This window comes from Uloborus diversus, chromosome 4, assembly GCF_026930045.1.
Source record: "Uloborus diversus isolate 005 chromosome 4, Udiv.v.3.1, whole genome shotgun sequence".
In the NCBI taxonomy this organism is placed as follows: domain Eukaryota; kingdom Metazoa; phylum Arthropoda; class Arachnida; order Araneae; family Uloboridae; genus Uloborus; species Uloborus diversus.
This window is the reverse complement of record NC_072734.1, coordinates 126,833,620-126,849,628: the sequence shown is the minus strand read 5'-3', so window position 1 is coordinate 126,849,628 and position 16,009 is coordinate 126,833,620. Positions and strand designations below refer to the sequence as shown.

At 34.4% G+C, this 16,009-nt stretch overlaps 1 protein-coding gene across 1 annotated transcript in view; it reads right to left on the bottom strand.

The window, feature by feature from the left end:
• LOC129221603 (vigilin-like) overlaps nt 1-16,009 on the bottom strand; it is a 43,991-nt gene that overhangs the window by 3,719 nt on the left and 24,263 nt on the right. The window contains exons 12-22 of the mRNA XM_054856125.1: nt 12,619-12,819; nt 11,957-12,088; nt 10,918-11,136; nt 9,328-9,414; nt 8,792-8,926; nt 7,871-8,089; nt 6,796-6,949; nt 5,863-5,987; nt 4,783-5,022; nt 2,844-3,068; nt 1,958-2,176 (exon numbers count right to left, since the gene is read on the bottom strand). Coding sequence (XP_054712100.1) covers nt 1,958-2,176; nt 2,844-3,068; nt 4,783-5,022; nt 5,863-5,987; nt 6,796-6,949; nt 7,871-8,089; nt 8,792-8,926; nt 9,328-9,414; nt 10,918-11,136; nt 11,957-12,088; nt 12,619-12,819 — 1,956 coding nt within the window. The remainder of the gene's footprint in view (nt 1-1,957; nt 2,177-2,843; nt 3,069-4,782; nt 5,023-5,862; nt 5,988-6,795; nt 6,950-7,870; nt 8,090-8,791; nt 8,927-9,327; nt 9,415-10,917; nt 11,137-11,956; nt 12,089-12,618; nt 12,820-16,009) is intronic.

Genomic DNA, 16,009 nt, shown 5'->3' with positions numbered 1-16,009 from the left:
TATCTATGGTGAAAAAATGGTTAAGAACCCTCCAGTAATTTTGCAGTTTACCCCGGACATACGGACAGAGATTAGCCCTTTATGTATAAAGATTAATACCTCTGCTAATTATGGTCCTAGAAAAAAATTGCCTTTACACAGCTGGTTTGATGCTCAGTTTTCTGTCATTCACAAAATTAGTTGTCTATGCTTGATAGACTTATCATGAAATACAAGAAACATTCAACATTCGTACAAAGAGAAAATTTTCCGTACAATCATAAATTCAAAACAATGGAAATTTTTTAAAACTGGCAGCCCTGTTCATATTACATGAGGCTTGTAAGATCCTTATGCTACAACTTAATTTTTGTGATTTCTACAGAGAAAGAAGCAGAGTTCTTCTGCTAATCCCCCATAATGATGGGGGATAAATAAAATAGAAATCTTCAAATGTGTGATATTGGATTTTCCCCTCAACTCATCTTATGCAAATTTATATAACCAGGCTTGCCAAATCTCGAAGAAACAATTTGAGGAGCATCTGTGGTGTTTTTGAGGAGCAATTTAAAATTTTGCAGAGCAGTTCGGAATAAAAATCAATAAAACTACTAATGCAAAATTGTTTTACAGCTTTAATAATCATTTCAAGCACTAGCATAAAAATAATTATTAAATTATTAAAACAGTTTTAAACACTATTTCAATCTTTGACTATAAACATATTTAATTTCCCATATTTACATGTTTGTTATAAAATAACAAAATTTAAGCTTGATAACGTTCGGCCGGAAAGTGCAGAGCAAAAGAACTTCTTTGCGGAGTCGCAAAGTTTCGCCTTTTTCGGGGAGCAACTGCGCAAAATGCGGGGCAGTTGGCAACCCTGATATAAACAATCACTTTTTTGGAAAATCAAAATTAAAAAAATCAATTTAATGAGCATTTGAAAAAATTAAAAAAGCATATTTTACGCCTGCCTTATTGCACTTAGATTGCACACAATTTGCATAAAACACATCTTGAACCGACTTGTACTAATCAATTTGAACCTTCTTTTAAAAAGTCTATTATGATTGAAAAATGGATTAAATTTAAGATGCTCAGTCAGAACTTAATTGATGAAGTCACAGCTTCATGATCCGAATGATGTAAATACTTACACTGCAGAGTTTTTAAACCCAAATTGGTTTTGTTGCGATTTTCAAACATAAAAATTGACTAAGTATGTTCGAAGTTTATGCCTTCTATCCATGTCTGTTATGAGACTGGTTTAGATTTTGATTTCCTATAATTCAACATATAATTATAACAAAAATAAAAGCACAGGGATTGTTTTCCAATTGAAATTAGAAAAGAAAAATTGGCACTTAGCTTTCATAAAATAGATAGCTATAAAAAGACTAGTTTTGGAAAATGTATGGTTTTGCTCACCAACTTCTTTAAATGAGTCCCTCTTGCTTTCAAACTAAATTTCAATATTACAAGTGACTTTGACAATCAAACAAAATAGAGCAGAAAAGTTGTACTTAAAGTAGAATAAAAATGACAAAATAGGTGAAAATCCAAAGCAGAGGTGAAAAAAATACAAGCAAGTTAAGAATGAACTACATTTGAGGCAGTGGGCGAAGGCATGTACTGCAAATTGGAAATTTGGAGATAACCAGAACAAATGATAGAAGCAATTTACACATTTTTTGGAATAAGAATAAGAGATCATAACAGTAGTAGGTGCTGTTATACAGCATGATTTAAGAAACATTTTCAATGAAAACCCACCAGGGGCCTGAACTTAAAACTTGTTTTACACAAAACTCGAACAAGTTCACTTATATATGTCCCTTTGGTTCCCACTGCCTCATTTATAAACAAGTCTACACAATCTCATGAATAAACTTCTTTCAAAAATTTCCCATTTAAGACAAACATAAAGGCCTTCCATTCTGTTCAAAACTGTTTTTGGGTACTCAAAAGTACTCACATATTCTTCCTCTAAATTGAGCAGGTGGTCCTTGGCATCCAGGACATCATCTTCCTTGCCATGGATGACGACCAGGTCAGGGTCTGGATCAGAGGGGCGGGGGAAGCGGATGTCCACCTTGAACATCTCCATGATCTTGACCACATTGCGGCCTCGACTTCCGATGATGCGGGAATGAACGCGAGAGTCTAGCTGCACCTCTTCCTTGTACATGTCCTCCTGAAAAAGACAAATGAAGTGGTTTATTGCGAAAAAGGCAAATAGAACTGGTTTGCTTTTACAGATGGTAGTTCACACTTTGCGTCAACTTCATTTTCCTCGCTAGGATTCAGATAAAAATTTGCCAACTTCCGACTATTCGTTTGCTGCTGTTTTGTTTCCATTAAAACACAGAACAAAAAATTTTGAAAATTGCTTCAAAGTTATGTAATGGCGCTTTCAGAAGAAAAATACCGAGAAACCATAAAACTGAGTAAAGATCGCAGTTGCTGCAGTTATTTACATTACATTATATTTAAACTGAAAGAGCAAATGAAAATTGAATGAGAGTGAAACGTCATCTTATGTCTGTTCTAACGCAGGTAAATATCTTATCAAGAAAGTGTAGTCTCTGAACTTAAAAGAAAATTTGCTGATTGAAAGATCCGTTGGATCAAAACTGGGAATATTTTCTAGTACTGAACATGAAATCAGTCATGAAAATTTCAATTTGAAGTTATGTAGAATTGTTATTAATTTTCAATCAATGGGAGAAAAATACGTTAACACTTTTAACTCCCCCTTAAGATGGCTAAAGGCAAAGAGATAACTGTTGCAAAAATCAATAACGGCAAATGTTTCTTGTTTTGGAGGCAGGATTAAAAATGCATTTGGAAGAACAACCCACCTGCTCTTGAACCAATTTGAGAATGGCATCACGTGCCGCCTCTGCATCTTTCTCATAGCCAGTAATGGTGATTGTACGGCCTTCATCACCATCGACTCTATCTGGAAAGTTAACATTCACGTTGTGATCCTTACGAATCTTAGATATGACAGCACCACCCCTTCCAATAATCTTAGGATGGTGAACGGGGTCCACCTCTACGCTCAGCTGGAAGCTGCGCAGGAGCTATAGAATGAAAACAAAAGAAACTGCATTAAAAACAAGTTCTTTAAATAAAATCTAGATGAATTTCATTGCTATTGTAAATATGACAACATAACCATGCAGATAAACAAGGCACAGACAATATTTCAAGGCTAATAAGAGCTTCTATACCTATGGTAGACAGGACATCCTAGGATTGCCTGCCCCTGTACGATCTATCAGTTTCAGATGTCAAAGCAAATGTTAGTGGTTGTATCCTTTATTCATGGATATCAAGACTATTCAATGTGATGAGTTTAACACTAAGCATATTTAAAAGAGCCTCAGAAAAATTATGACAAAAAAGGATAAACTTCCCCCTTTTACTTTAAATGTTTGTTGCCAATACACAACTTCAATACATGAAATACACCGCCAGCTCAGTCATTTCCAGCCGAGGACTGCAGTTTCGCGCTTATTAGCACTTAGCACTGGAAATGACTGAGCTGGCGGTGTATTTCATGTATTTCTGCTTTAGCCCTGGCTCTTGGGCGGTTAATTTACTGACTACACTCCTTCAATTTTAAATACAGACTTTAATTACTTTTTAATGGCTAATTTCAATTAACAGATAATGAAAAGCATAATTCCTCATTCTTTTCTATCTTTATTTGAATTATATAAATTCTCATGACATGATCTGCAACTCTAATGAAACTAACTTTGTCTTACTGCAAATTAAATCTTCCAACAAATGCAAAAATTTATAGGTTTCAAATACAGGGAAGAGGGGGGGGGGGAGAGCACATGTAAAATTAGAACATCCAGTAGACAAACGCAATAAATATCAGACTTGCCAACCTTATGAAAAGAAAAAAACGGGAGATCCAGTCAAAGCTTTAAGGGAGAAAAAGGGAGATTTTAAACGATGATATAATAAGTAAAAAACACTGTTATAACAAGTATTTGATTTTTTCATGAAAGAGAATTCACTCGTATAATAGTGCTTATAAGTTTGTAGATATTTCATTTTTTCAGACATCGCTAAAGATGAATGTTAAACTACAACGCACGCGGTAGATCAAGGAACAAGATGAAAACACGCGGCGCAGTTAGCATGCGTTTGAAACTGAACGATACCGCGTAAACGGCGCATGCGTGAGATAGAAGTAGAAGTGCGAACGTGGAGTTAAAACAAAACACCATCGCCGGAAGCATTTCGGTCGACACTCCAAACGCACCCATCGAATGTTTGCCGCTCACCTTGCGTTCGACGAACCTCGCCGGTCAACCGGTAAGTAACCGGTTACTAACCGCAGCGTTCTATGATCAACCGGTTACCGCATCCGTTACCATTCTAAGCAGTTCATTGGTTGATTGGAGCATGTGATCATTAGCTGTCACGTGATTAACAAACCGGTCGTGCTCGTCGAACGTAAGCTCACTGAGCAGTGCGGGTTTGCTCTGCTAGTCACGCCATCTATTAGGACTGTGAGTAACTATTTTAAGGAAGAAAATTAAGTTTAATTTAAAAAAAAAAGAAAAAACCCGAAAAGAGTAAAAAAAACGGGAGAAATGGATACTCAAACGTACAACCGGGAGAATGGAGTAAAAAACGGGAGTCTCCCGTGATAAACGGGAGAGTTGGCAGGTCTGAAATATGTAACTTTAAAAACTATCAAGAGAAACCAAACACCAGTTACAGTACAAAAAATCCTTTAATTCTATGCAAAACCTGAAAATAATCACTACTCACCCTGTCCTGTTTTTCGTGCTCAAGCTGCTCAATCCTGTCCTGCAGGGCCTGCTTGGCCGAGCGTACATTTTCGGGGGCCCCTTTCAGCGTGATGACATCCGAACAATCTCCTTGGGGAGGAATCAAGATATTGACATCATGATCCTCCATCAGCTGTCTGACATCCCGACCCTTCTGACCGATGATGAATCTGTGCAGATCATATGGAACTTCCATCTCTTCGGTGACTGGAACCAAATCCTGGAAACAGGAAAGGAAGATATATTCCCGAACTTTAAAGGTATATAATCAATAGCTGAAAAGACGCTTTAGAAAAAAAGAACAAAAAAAAGCCATATTTTTGAAATTGAGTACAGTTAAACTTTTTTTGAATCTAGTTTCACAATTATGCAGAAAGTAACTACCAGGGAGAAAACTTGAATTTAGCATGCAAGTCTTATTTTCAGTCTAGTCTAAAGATGATCCTACCCCACAATCATGCCTTTAAATTACTGATTCACAAGATTTTCAATTTAAAAAAATGTTCACATTTAATTTAAAAATTTATGCTTGCACCAATTTGTTATTAAAAGTAAACAAATTTGCACCAATTTTAAATTCTCAATCTGTTGCATTAATGCAGTTTTCAAAATAAATATAAACTTCCAATTCATTTAGTACACTTTCCGAGTCTGAAGAGATGCAAGAGTAATTTATAAATCGTAAAACTAAACATACACATAAATATACGCCTAAATGTGACGCCTCCGCTAGTCCATTCATTATCTCTTCATCAAATAGCATACATTACATTGCCAGTGGGGCTAAAGATTTCTTTTCAGAATACCTAACTTGGCAGGAAACCAACAGGAGAGTAGATGTAGGAGGGCAAGAGTATGAGCAAGACAGCTGTTTTGTTATCTGCTTTGTACTTCTAGGATATTATGCTTGTGAATATTTCTGAGGTTTGATCTTGTAATCAAATGTTTGTTAAATATCAGCCTTAAACTTTTGAACATACTGGCACACTCCCACATATATCTATTATACAACGCAATTATTATTAGTGCATTTGGAAAATAAAAGAAAAAGTCTAAATACCAGCAATGCCTGCTTGGCCAGTTCACAATTCTCTGGAAGCCCCTTAATGATTATTACATTCTTTTGCTGATCATTCTCCCCTTCAGAAAGGTGATAATCTCCATTCATCATTGGTTTTTCAGAATCTATAAAACATCATTGAAAGTCTTGATCAAATAAAATTTCACACAACATACAAAAATGTTAAATTTTCAATAAGTTAAATGCAAAATGAAGATGCAAATGAATGTCTGTGCAAAATGAAGACATGGAAATTTTTCGAGAATGGCTAATGTTAAACTTAAGAAATACTTGGTTAGTCAGAAAACTACAATACAAGAAAATAGAGCAACTTAGGACAAATCTATTTTATTCTTAGAGAAAAAAACCCTATCTGATTTTTATTTTATTCGGTTAGCAATTTTTGGTTTGAAAGAAAGATGCGATATAATATGGTAATAAACAGCGATAGTTAATAAATCTTTAAGACAATTTTGATACATTAACATTCAAAATTTATAAATTTCCAAACTACTTGTTCCCCTTAAGAGTTATGGACAATTTCTATATGAATAGACACCTGCTGAACCAAAAGATCACTTAAAAGGTAAACTGATGCAACAAGCATCAATATGCTTAATACAAAAATACAAGAGTGTTGGATAAATTTGATTAAAATTAACAAATAACGTAAATGTTTTAAAATTCATCTGATGCATTCAATATGTTTTTTTTATAGCCTAGGATTCAGTTTGTTGGGTAATTCATTTTCTACTTTTCTTGCAAATTTACTAGTACGAAGAATTAAAATTTTATTTAGAAAAACAAAAACCCAGTAAAGTATTTAACAAACAAACCAATCAGACTTAAACTGCATGCTGAGCCTTCAGTCTTAACCAAGTAAAAGCAGTAACAAAACTGAAACTATATTACTGAGGAGGAAAAGATTCTCACCAGGTTGTTGCGGACCAGCTTGTCTCTCCCGGTCGGGGAATTTGATGGTGACGTTGAACTGTTTTTGAATAGTCTGCACCTTGGACCCTCTGGTGCCCAGAACTGTACGGTGGTGCTCTTGTGGAATAACACACTCGACACTCACCATTGCTTCCTGAAGAAATGAGAAATGTCACAATATAATTAGAAAGCAGATCTCGCAAAATAACTGCAAGAACTTATTTACAGTAATTACGTAAAAGAATTCTCACAGAAACTTTAAAAACGCAATGAATAAAAAAGGTCAATTGCGGAGTACAGGTGATGTGTTATACGGAACAAATACCAGAACTGATTCTTATCAAAAATAGCAAGACAAAAATTGCTGGAAGGTACATTAGATGATCTGAAAATAAATAACTGGAGTCACAAGTCAGAGCCCTAGATTTTGGGGGAAAAGCTTTGAGCAGTTCCTTCAAATTGACCGGAAGGGTGTGAATCTAACAAAGAGACAAACTAGAATTAAGGACTTACAAGCTACTTCAAAACTCAAAGTGTGATACAGGTAGGTATGTACCAATTAACTGGCAACCTGAAATTAATTGCTTCGCTGCTTATTTATAATCTGTCAATTTTCATAATTCAATTGGAGGAATGTTTTCATATCTAAAAGTACTTAAAGTACGCCAAGAGAAACAACTATGCTCAATGAGTTGATTAACAATAAATGTCCTACAACAAAAGATAATAAAACAATATCAATAAATATTAATAAAATAAAATTATAACAATACAATTCATTTATTTTTCAGAGTTTCAAAATACAGAATTTTAAGAAAATTTTGAAAAAATTTTAAAATGAAAGAAAAAAAATTACTTGCAGCAACGGTTAAACAGTTAATTAATTCTGAAAATTTGAAACTTAATTAAAAAAAAACAAAAATGGCAAATGAAGATGGAAAGTAGTAAGAATCCTAATAATTATAATTAATCTGCTACAGATGAATCAGTAATCTGCTAAGTTGGTTATTGGAGCTTCCTTATGTACAGGAATCTTAATAACACTTTTTATGTAGAGAATGTATGATGAACTCACCAGTTCTTTTACGATTTGATGTAACTTCTCCTTTGCTCCCTCGAGGAAATCCTTGGGTCCCTTAAGGCGAACCTTGCTTTCTTGAGTACCATTGCGAGGAAAGCTCACCTGGACTCCACCGAACTCGTCACCTATCTGCTTCAGAATCTCACCTCTGCGAGCAACAAAGTGCCTGTGATGTTTGGGATCTACATCTGTTTCAATCTCATCTGTGCTTTTCTGAGAGAGAATAGAAATAAGAGAAATCAAAAACACGTTACAATAAACATTTCTAAACAAAAGAACTTCATATCAGCATCATATAAGGCATTGACAAAATACAGGGTGACATAAAAAGACAGTCAACTTTGCTTAGTTACCGTAATTGATAGATTTCATTAATTTAAATGCTTAAATGTACATAAATGTGTTAATATGCACAGTTGTTTATAGTATAATAGTCTTATAAATGCTTTTAATGTTTAGAGTCAAGTATGTATTTAAATATCAAACTCGGGAAGTGCCAATAGTAAACTTCATTAAGGAAAACAAAAATCAGTGTGACACTGCTAAATTACTTAACGTTAACCAAGGGCAACTAGCTGATCGAAAGAGTTGGGGGCATGACCTTCTCAGACTTTCCAGAAAATTTTAGAGATTTTACTCTCTCACATCGTAAATTTATACAGTCATTTTAAGAAACTGTTATTCATAACTGAGGCATAGTTGGTTTTTGGATTTCCATAAAAAGAACTTTTTTTGCTTGCTAATAATGCTTCACATCATAACTTGTGTTCTGTGGGACATGCAGAGTTTTATTATAGCTCATTACACAATTACATACAAAACAATTACATACTCTAATTTGATAAATAACTACAATACTTTTCAAAAATAAAAAATAGGGGAATGGTTTAAATGTATTTTAATGAATGTACTCACTAGTTCTGCAATCATGTTTTCAAGTTCCTGTCTTGCTTCTTCAACTTCTTCTTTGCGACCAATAATAGTGATAGTATCCCTGTCTTCATCATTCTCATTAGGAAACACAATTCGGGCACCAGTTTTCTCTCGAACCTATAGTTGAGGGCACAGAACATAAATAAAATCTATGCAGTGAGATAGTTATACTTGATGTCCATAAAAGCCTACACATAAAAATGCAGTAGTAAACATAAATGCTTAGCATTTTGGATGACACACACTCTCAAATGTTTAATTCAGCTGAAGTACTAATCACAAGAATTAAAAAACATAAAAAAAGCTAAAGTTGCTACAAATAACTTCAATCGGCACAGCTAAAATTGCAGTTAACTTTTCAGGATTTATCAAATCTTCCGATTTTAATTTATTAAAAGGAACACTTTTTTAATGTTCCATTGATGTCTTCATGAAATTTCCGTTAAAAAAACGATGATTAATGTAACACTATTTTATTTCAATGAAATTTATTTCTACAAGACAAATGTGAAACCAACCTTTTTGATATTGACTCCATTTTTCCCAATTAGGAATTTGTGATGTTCCGGTCTGGCAGTCACTTCAGCAGTGTGGCCTGTCAGTTGCTGTGGGGAAGAAGAAAGCAGTCAGTGCATATCACAAAAGAATGTGGAACAATTCATTTAGCATAAATTGAGCATGATAGGAAATAAAACATTATCCTGGATTCACTTGAAACCAAATTTGGCAATTTATCATGAATACAAATGAGTAAAAGCTAAGTGATAAATGGATGAAGTGCGAAAAGATTGTACGTACATGATATATCAACATAAATATCATACATAAAAGACTTGATAATTCTAAATGAAGAAACATTTAAAGGAAGAAAGAAACTAGACACTTAATAATTATGAATTAAAAAATATATGCATGATTAATGCTAACAATAACTTAGTTAATACTTATAAATTCTTGGTAAATATACATATAATATAGGGATTAAATTTAAATTTTTAATTTTAGCCTCAGGAGGGAAACTTTTGATGTCTTCTTGCCCTGGAAATTCTAAAAGAGTGGACCTAAGAAATAAATTTTGAAGGGAATCTCACTTCCCTGCCTTGAATTTTTAACCTTGCAGTAATTAACCTCATACTTAGATATACAAGTAATACTGGATTTCACGACAGATCAACAGAACTAAATACAATTGATATTCTTAACTTTTTCTTAATGCCATTTAATTTCAAGAAGAATGTTGAAAACAAAAGAACCCATTAAAGAACTTTTAATTAAACATCTGATTTTTATTTATGGATAAAAAATCAACTTAACATTTTCTTTTATATTTAAGCAATCTATCATAAATTCTGTAATCATTAAAACTTTTTAGTTCCAATCAAATTCATTGATTTTTATAATTGTTTAAAACCACGAACCTAAATGAGTTTGCAGTAAAAAAACTCTGCTCAAAGCTTTTATTATGAAGAATAAAAGACATTGAGAAATTCAAACCATAAGAAAATTTTAATACATGACTTTGGAAAATCTATCAGAAATACAAATTCAGATTCTCCAACAAAGGACATAAAATATAGATGTGGGGCATTTGTCCAGAGCTCCTGCTTTTGAAGCCCCAAAATCCTGCCATAAAAAGTAGTTTATATACTGTGTTAGTTTATTATTCTACAATCTGGTTATCAGTTTGTTTCCAAATCCGAACATATCTGCAACTTATTATCATATTGCTATTTATCTATGAAGTTTAAAAAATTTCCTTTTTATGTATACATTAACAGTTATACTTTTCCAGTATGTTATCTTCATGTATTTCAGTGAATAAAACGACACTTACATTGCAAAATTTTGTGGAGCAACTCATTATTTCCTTTAACAAGGGGCCCCTTGAAGTCGAAATCGGGTCTTGAATATAAGCATCATAAACAGAGGAAAGGAGAGATTCAAAAGAAACTTTTAAGAAACAAAAGGCAAATATAACGCATTGTTTGAAGTATTTTTTAAAGAATTCTTGACCAGTTCTCCATCGTAAATTTCAGATGAATGAATCTTTGTTTTTATAACAATGAAAAACCTGCCTTCAATGCAAGCAAGTTACTTGATAAACTCACCTTCTCATTGGATAGTTCGACAAGCAACTTCTTCGCCTTCTGAACATCTTCCTTGGGCCCTCGGATCGACACTTTGTCTGAGCCTGTGCCTCCGGATGGGAACTTGATGGTCACGCCCCCACACTCTTCTGTTATTGAACGGATCAGTCGACCCTTTGAGCCAATGATAGAGTTGTGCAGTCGTGCAGGAATCATGATTTCCTGGGTCACTACATTATCCTAAAGGGGAAGAGGGAAACAAATCAGAAAGTTAGAGCCTCGATTACTGCAACTCCATAAGAGCTTTAATTATAGAATTTAAGCAAGACGGATGAAATTTTTAGAAAATGAAGTTTTGAAATTTAATTTTTGGTTATTTTTTAAACATTAAATGAAGAGATGTTCGGAAACTCTCGCCACAGATATTTTTGGAAACTGAAGTGTTAAAAGCACATTGTAGGCTATCTATGATGACATTAGGAACAGGGTCACAGTTGGTGAGCATCGCTTCATGGGGACATTCTTTTGACAGTCATTCTTTTTTACTTTCATTACTTTCTTAAAATATACAAACTATGCGCATAAATACTTTTGGAAAGCCAATTTAAACTGACCTTTGCTAATGTAAAAGAAACAACCCAGGCACCAAGCCATAGGTGTATTCAGGGAGAAATCTCCAAACTTGTTATATAGCCTACGCTCCTATTGAAACTCAAATACCTTGTAGCAGTCGCTTAAAACAGGAATTAAAAAAATTTTCCAATGGATATCCCTCATTGGTAAAGAGATCTTGCCGCACGCTTAAAAGTTAAAGAGGCCCTAAGCTCAATGGAATTGAACTAGTACAAGCTTGCTTAAGATGTAGAAATAATGAAGAGTTAATTATAGGAACTAGCTCTTAATACAGTACATCAATAATAACAAATCGCCGTGTGCCCCCAAGCAGTTGCCCAGCCCTGGAGCCGCCCTTACTACCAAGTTGATAAATGCAGTTGATAAAACCTTCCTAGAAAAAGATATGAAAAAAGACATTCTGACTAAAATTATTTCAGAAACTCACCAATTCTTCCTGTTTGGCAAGAATCATACTCCTGGCAGCAAGAACATCCTCTTTCTTACCCCTGATTATGATCACATCAGATTCTGTGCCCTCTGCAGGTAGGTCAATCCGTGTGTTGGTCTCGTCACGGATCTGGAACAAATGTTATCTTAATTTGTTGCAAATGTACTTCAGCAATGTTCAAGGAATACATAGAAACAGGGATAAATTTTTACTTTAAAGGACTAAGGTTTTTTAAAATTATTTTAACATGTTCACTTTTTTTTTTGTATGTGTTTAATATCTTGTTCAACATAAAACATGCAAAAGAACAATAGTTATAGCGAGATCCGTAATAGAATACAAAATACATTTTACTAAATAAAGCATTTGATTTTGGCATTAATTCTCATACTAATTGCAAATTCAACAAATAGGTTTAAAAAACAGCAAAAAATGGGTAAAAAATTTCTCCAGGGTGTCACTAAGCATGTGTACGAAAAGGTGAAAGCAGGTAAACTAGTTTTTACATGCTTTTCCTACATAAAGACACCTTTTCCTTAAAATTAAAAAAACTAATTTATATGACGGATTTTTTAAGCATAATAATTGGTGATTTACACCATGGTTTTAAATTTAATTGATTTAAATCAAACCCGAAGAATTGTAGTGAGAAGTCTTACCTTTTTGATATTTGCTCCTCCTTTTCCAATGATGAATTTATGATTTTGCTTGTAGATGGGGACATCAACGCTGAAGTTATTTATCTTCATCTCCTCATGCAGGCTCTTCATGTACTTGGCACATGCTTCCACATCTCCTTTGGGTCCCCTCAGGGTGACACGGTCACTCTTGAGCCCGGGTTCTGGAAAGGTCACGTTCACCTAAAAAGATGCCCACAATTCTGTGAAAAAATCTTCCACAGAATAGAAATTTGAACAAAGAAATCCAATGCCATAATTAGATATTTCTGTATTGGTTAAAGAAAAAAATGAACTTTATATAAATTTTAAAAATAAATTATCAAAAGTAAGCAACCAAATACAGTCGGATCCCGACTTACGCGAGGGATGCCTTCAAAGACCCCTCGCGCAAGTCGGAATTTCGCGTTGTGGAACGTATGTTTAGAAATTTTTTATAAGCATACCCAATTATTTCAGACATGTGTTAACACCCCTCAAATTGTTTCAAACCATTTCTTAACTATATATTACCGTATGTTTTATAAAGAACTTACTTTTTACTGTATTTTAGATAAAGCGTCACTATTTAACATGATTGCTCTGTTATGAACCACAAAATCAATGATCAATAAGATACATGTACTTAAACAGTACATGTAGTAGGGTACTTACAGAAAGAATATTACTGCATTATAATAGCACTGAACAGTAATTTTAATTATAATTTTAAAAATTATGAAGTTTATGCAGTGTGATAACACCATTATTTCTGGTCTAGCTTACATTTTCATGATGTTTTTATTTTGCTCAGACGCTACTCTGCGAGCTTTTTTATTAAAACTAAGTTCTGAACAGTTGCAGATTTCCTTTTCTTGAACTTTAATAGTACGTATCGAAGATTAACTCATACCTAATTGTTGTGCTACCTTCGAGGCACTTTATAATTGTTCAAGCATCGAGAATCTTTACCTTTTCTTGCATTGTCAGAAACTTGGTTTTTCTTTCCACTTTTGCTAACTTTAGATGAAAGTCCTCGTTTGGAAACCATTCTGTTTTATCAACGTTCATAAAGAAGGAAAAAAACCCGTTAAGAATCGGAGCGGTAATTTGTATAAACTAAAGCAAAGCGTTGTTTAGACTAATACAGTGTGTGAAATTCCGCTGTCAGTGATGCTAAATAGGACTCGACCGATGCATCGGCCTGGCCGATGCATCGGCGCCGATGGTTCAACAATTTAGCCATCGGCATCGGCGGCCGATGCTAACTTGCAGGAAACATCGGCCCATCGGCCTTAAAAAACATCGAAAAGCCGATGGAATTGGCCGATGTTTTTGAAAAAAAAGGACATTTGCTGTTTTACTTTTTAATACAAAGTAAAGGGAATTACTGTTTTCATACAAAATTGTTTACTTAAATTTCTGTATGACACCCTTATCAGTCACCCCTGAAAGAGTTTTTAATACAGTAAACTCCCGATTATCCGCCGAATTGTGTGGCACAAGTGCCGCGGATAATAAAAATCGCGGATAACCGCAAAGACTAAAATGGGGGACAAATCAGGTAAAAAGTGTCCTATCTCAAATTCTTAACTGTGTGTATTGATGCATAACACTTTCTGCAAACAGTGAAAAAATATATAATAACAAATGTTTTGTATTTTTGCACAACCGAACTTAACATCAATAACAAACAAGTGTATGTACCATGAAGAACGCACAAAAAAAAAATAAATAAATAAAAAAATAATAATAATAACAATAAAATCAAATCAAATCAATCAATCAAGCAAAAACAACTGAGTGTAAATTTACAATTTTTCAAAAAAAAAAAAAAAACAGCCACTGGTATTCGCTTTTTACTGCGAAAATACATTTTCGTGATTGTTGATTGATTCGCGGATAATCCGTCCCGCGGATAAACCGCTCGCGGATAATCGGCAGTCTACTGTACTGCATTCTTAGGTACCAAACAAATTAATTATTGCTTTGTTTCTTGCAGCTGGATGTACGTATGTATCTCTCATAAGTTATAACTCAAAAATAGTAAGCTGTAGAAGGATAAATTTTCGCATGTGGGGTGTGCGTACGTTCCAGTTGTGTACTTCCCTTTTTGTTTTCGATCGCGTGTTCTGAAAAGCATGTTTACTCATTTTTTGTGGCTATTAATTATTTATTTCAATGCAAAACTAATATAGCGTCTCAGACTGATGATCATTTGGTGATATATTACCAATTTAGGGGTCATGGAAACAAATATGAGATGGCGAAACCGGTTTTTGTGTCATTTTATTAGATTCCCGTTGAACCGACGGTAATTTTTAATTTTTCGATATTTGTAATATGAATCACAGTAATGCAGTCTTTTATGTATCGCTTCGGTGGAGTTACAAGTTTAAGGCCCGTCGAAATACATTTTGGGGCCCTATTATCATAGAAGTTGTAAAACATTTATCAGAAGCATTTTTGTAACTCCTACGGTGTCCCTGTGGTTATGAGGCCTTTCGCGCAATTGCAACGTTTGCTATATTTTATATCCGCCACTGCACGTCAAAGCAAACTCGGAAGTTTTCTATTCTATTCTATTCAAGAGTCACAACTGACTACAACTGTATTTATGTCGAGGTCTGCATACTAGTGCCTTGCCTCCATTATTTTATATACCGATAGATGGCAGCACCATCACCGGATCGAACAGTTAATGAGAATTTAGAACTAGTCCAAGAGCTAATAGCTACCTGGTACTAGCACCCCCAGAGGTATCGTTTCACTTGGAGGACATTGAGACCACGAGCATATTTAACGTCGCCCAGTTCCCTTTAATGACGACGGTGGGTCTTCGACCAGCGGGGATCGAACCCGAGCCCCTCCGGCCCCGAGTCCAATGCCCTACTGATCAGGCTACCACGGCCCTAACTCGGAAGTTTTGAAATGGTTTTTCTGCTCAATGTTTATGATTATTTTGAATTCTATTTTTTATGACTATTTTTTTAATTTCCGAGAACACTTGCGTGCACCTCCTCCCACTCCCTCAATTTCTGAAATTAAACTCTAGTTATACTTCTGAGTTGTTTAAAACTAATACCATTCATAAAATTAGAGATTTTTTTCAAACTTTACTATTGTTTAGGAAGACATTAGAGCATTAATGTAAAAAATTGATTAAAGACGTTTTGAATAGTGACATAATTCGGAAATCAAAGGGACTTTTGAATTTTTTCTTCGGAAGTGCTGAAGTAGATTCAGAAACTCTTTCGAGGCGTTGGTGGTAGCGGTTCTGTACTAAAACGAGCTAAAGTGTGCATCACATGACTTCTTTTTACCCCAACTTAATGTTATTTCCCCATTATTGGCAATTTTAATGTGATTCAATAGTTAACTCTCTAAATATCAC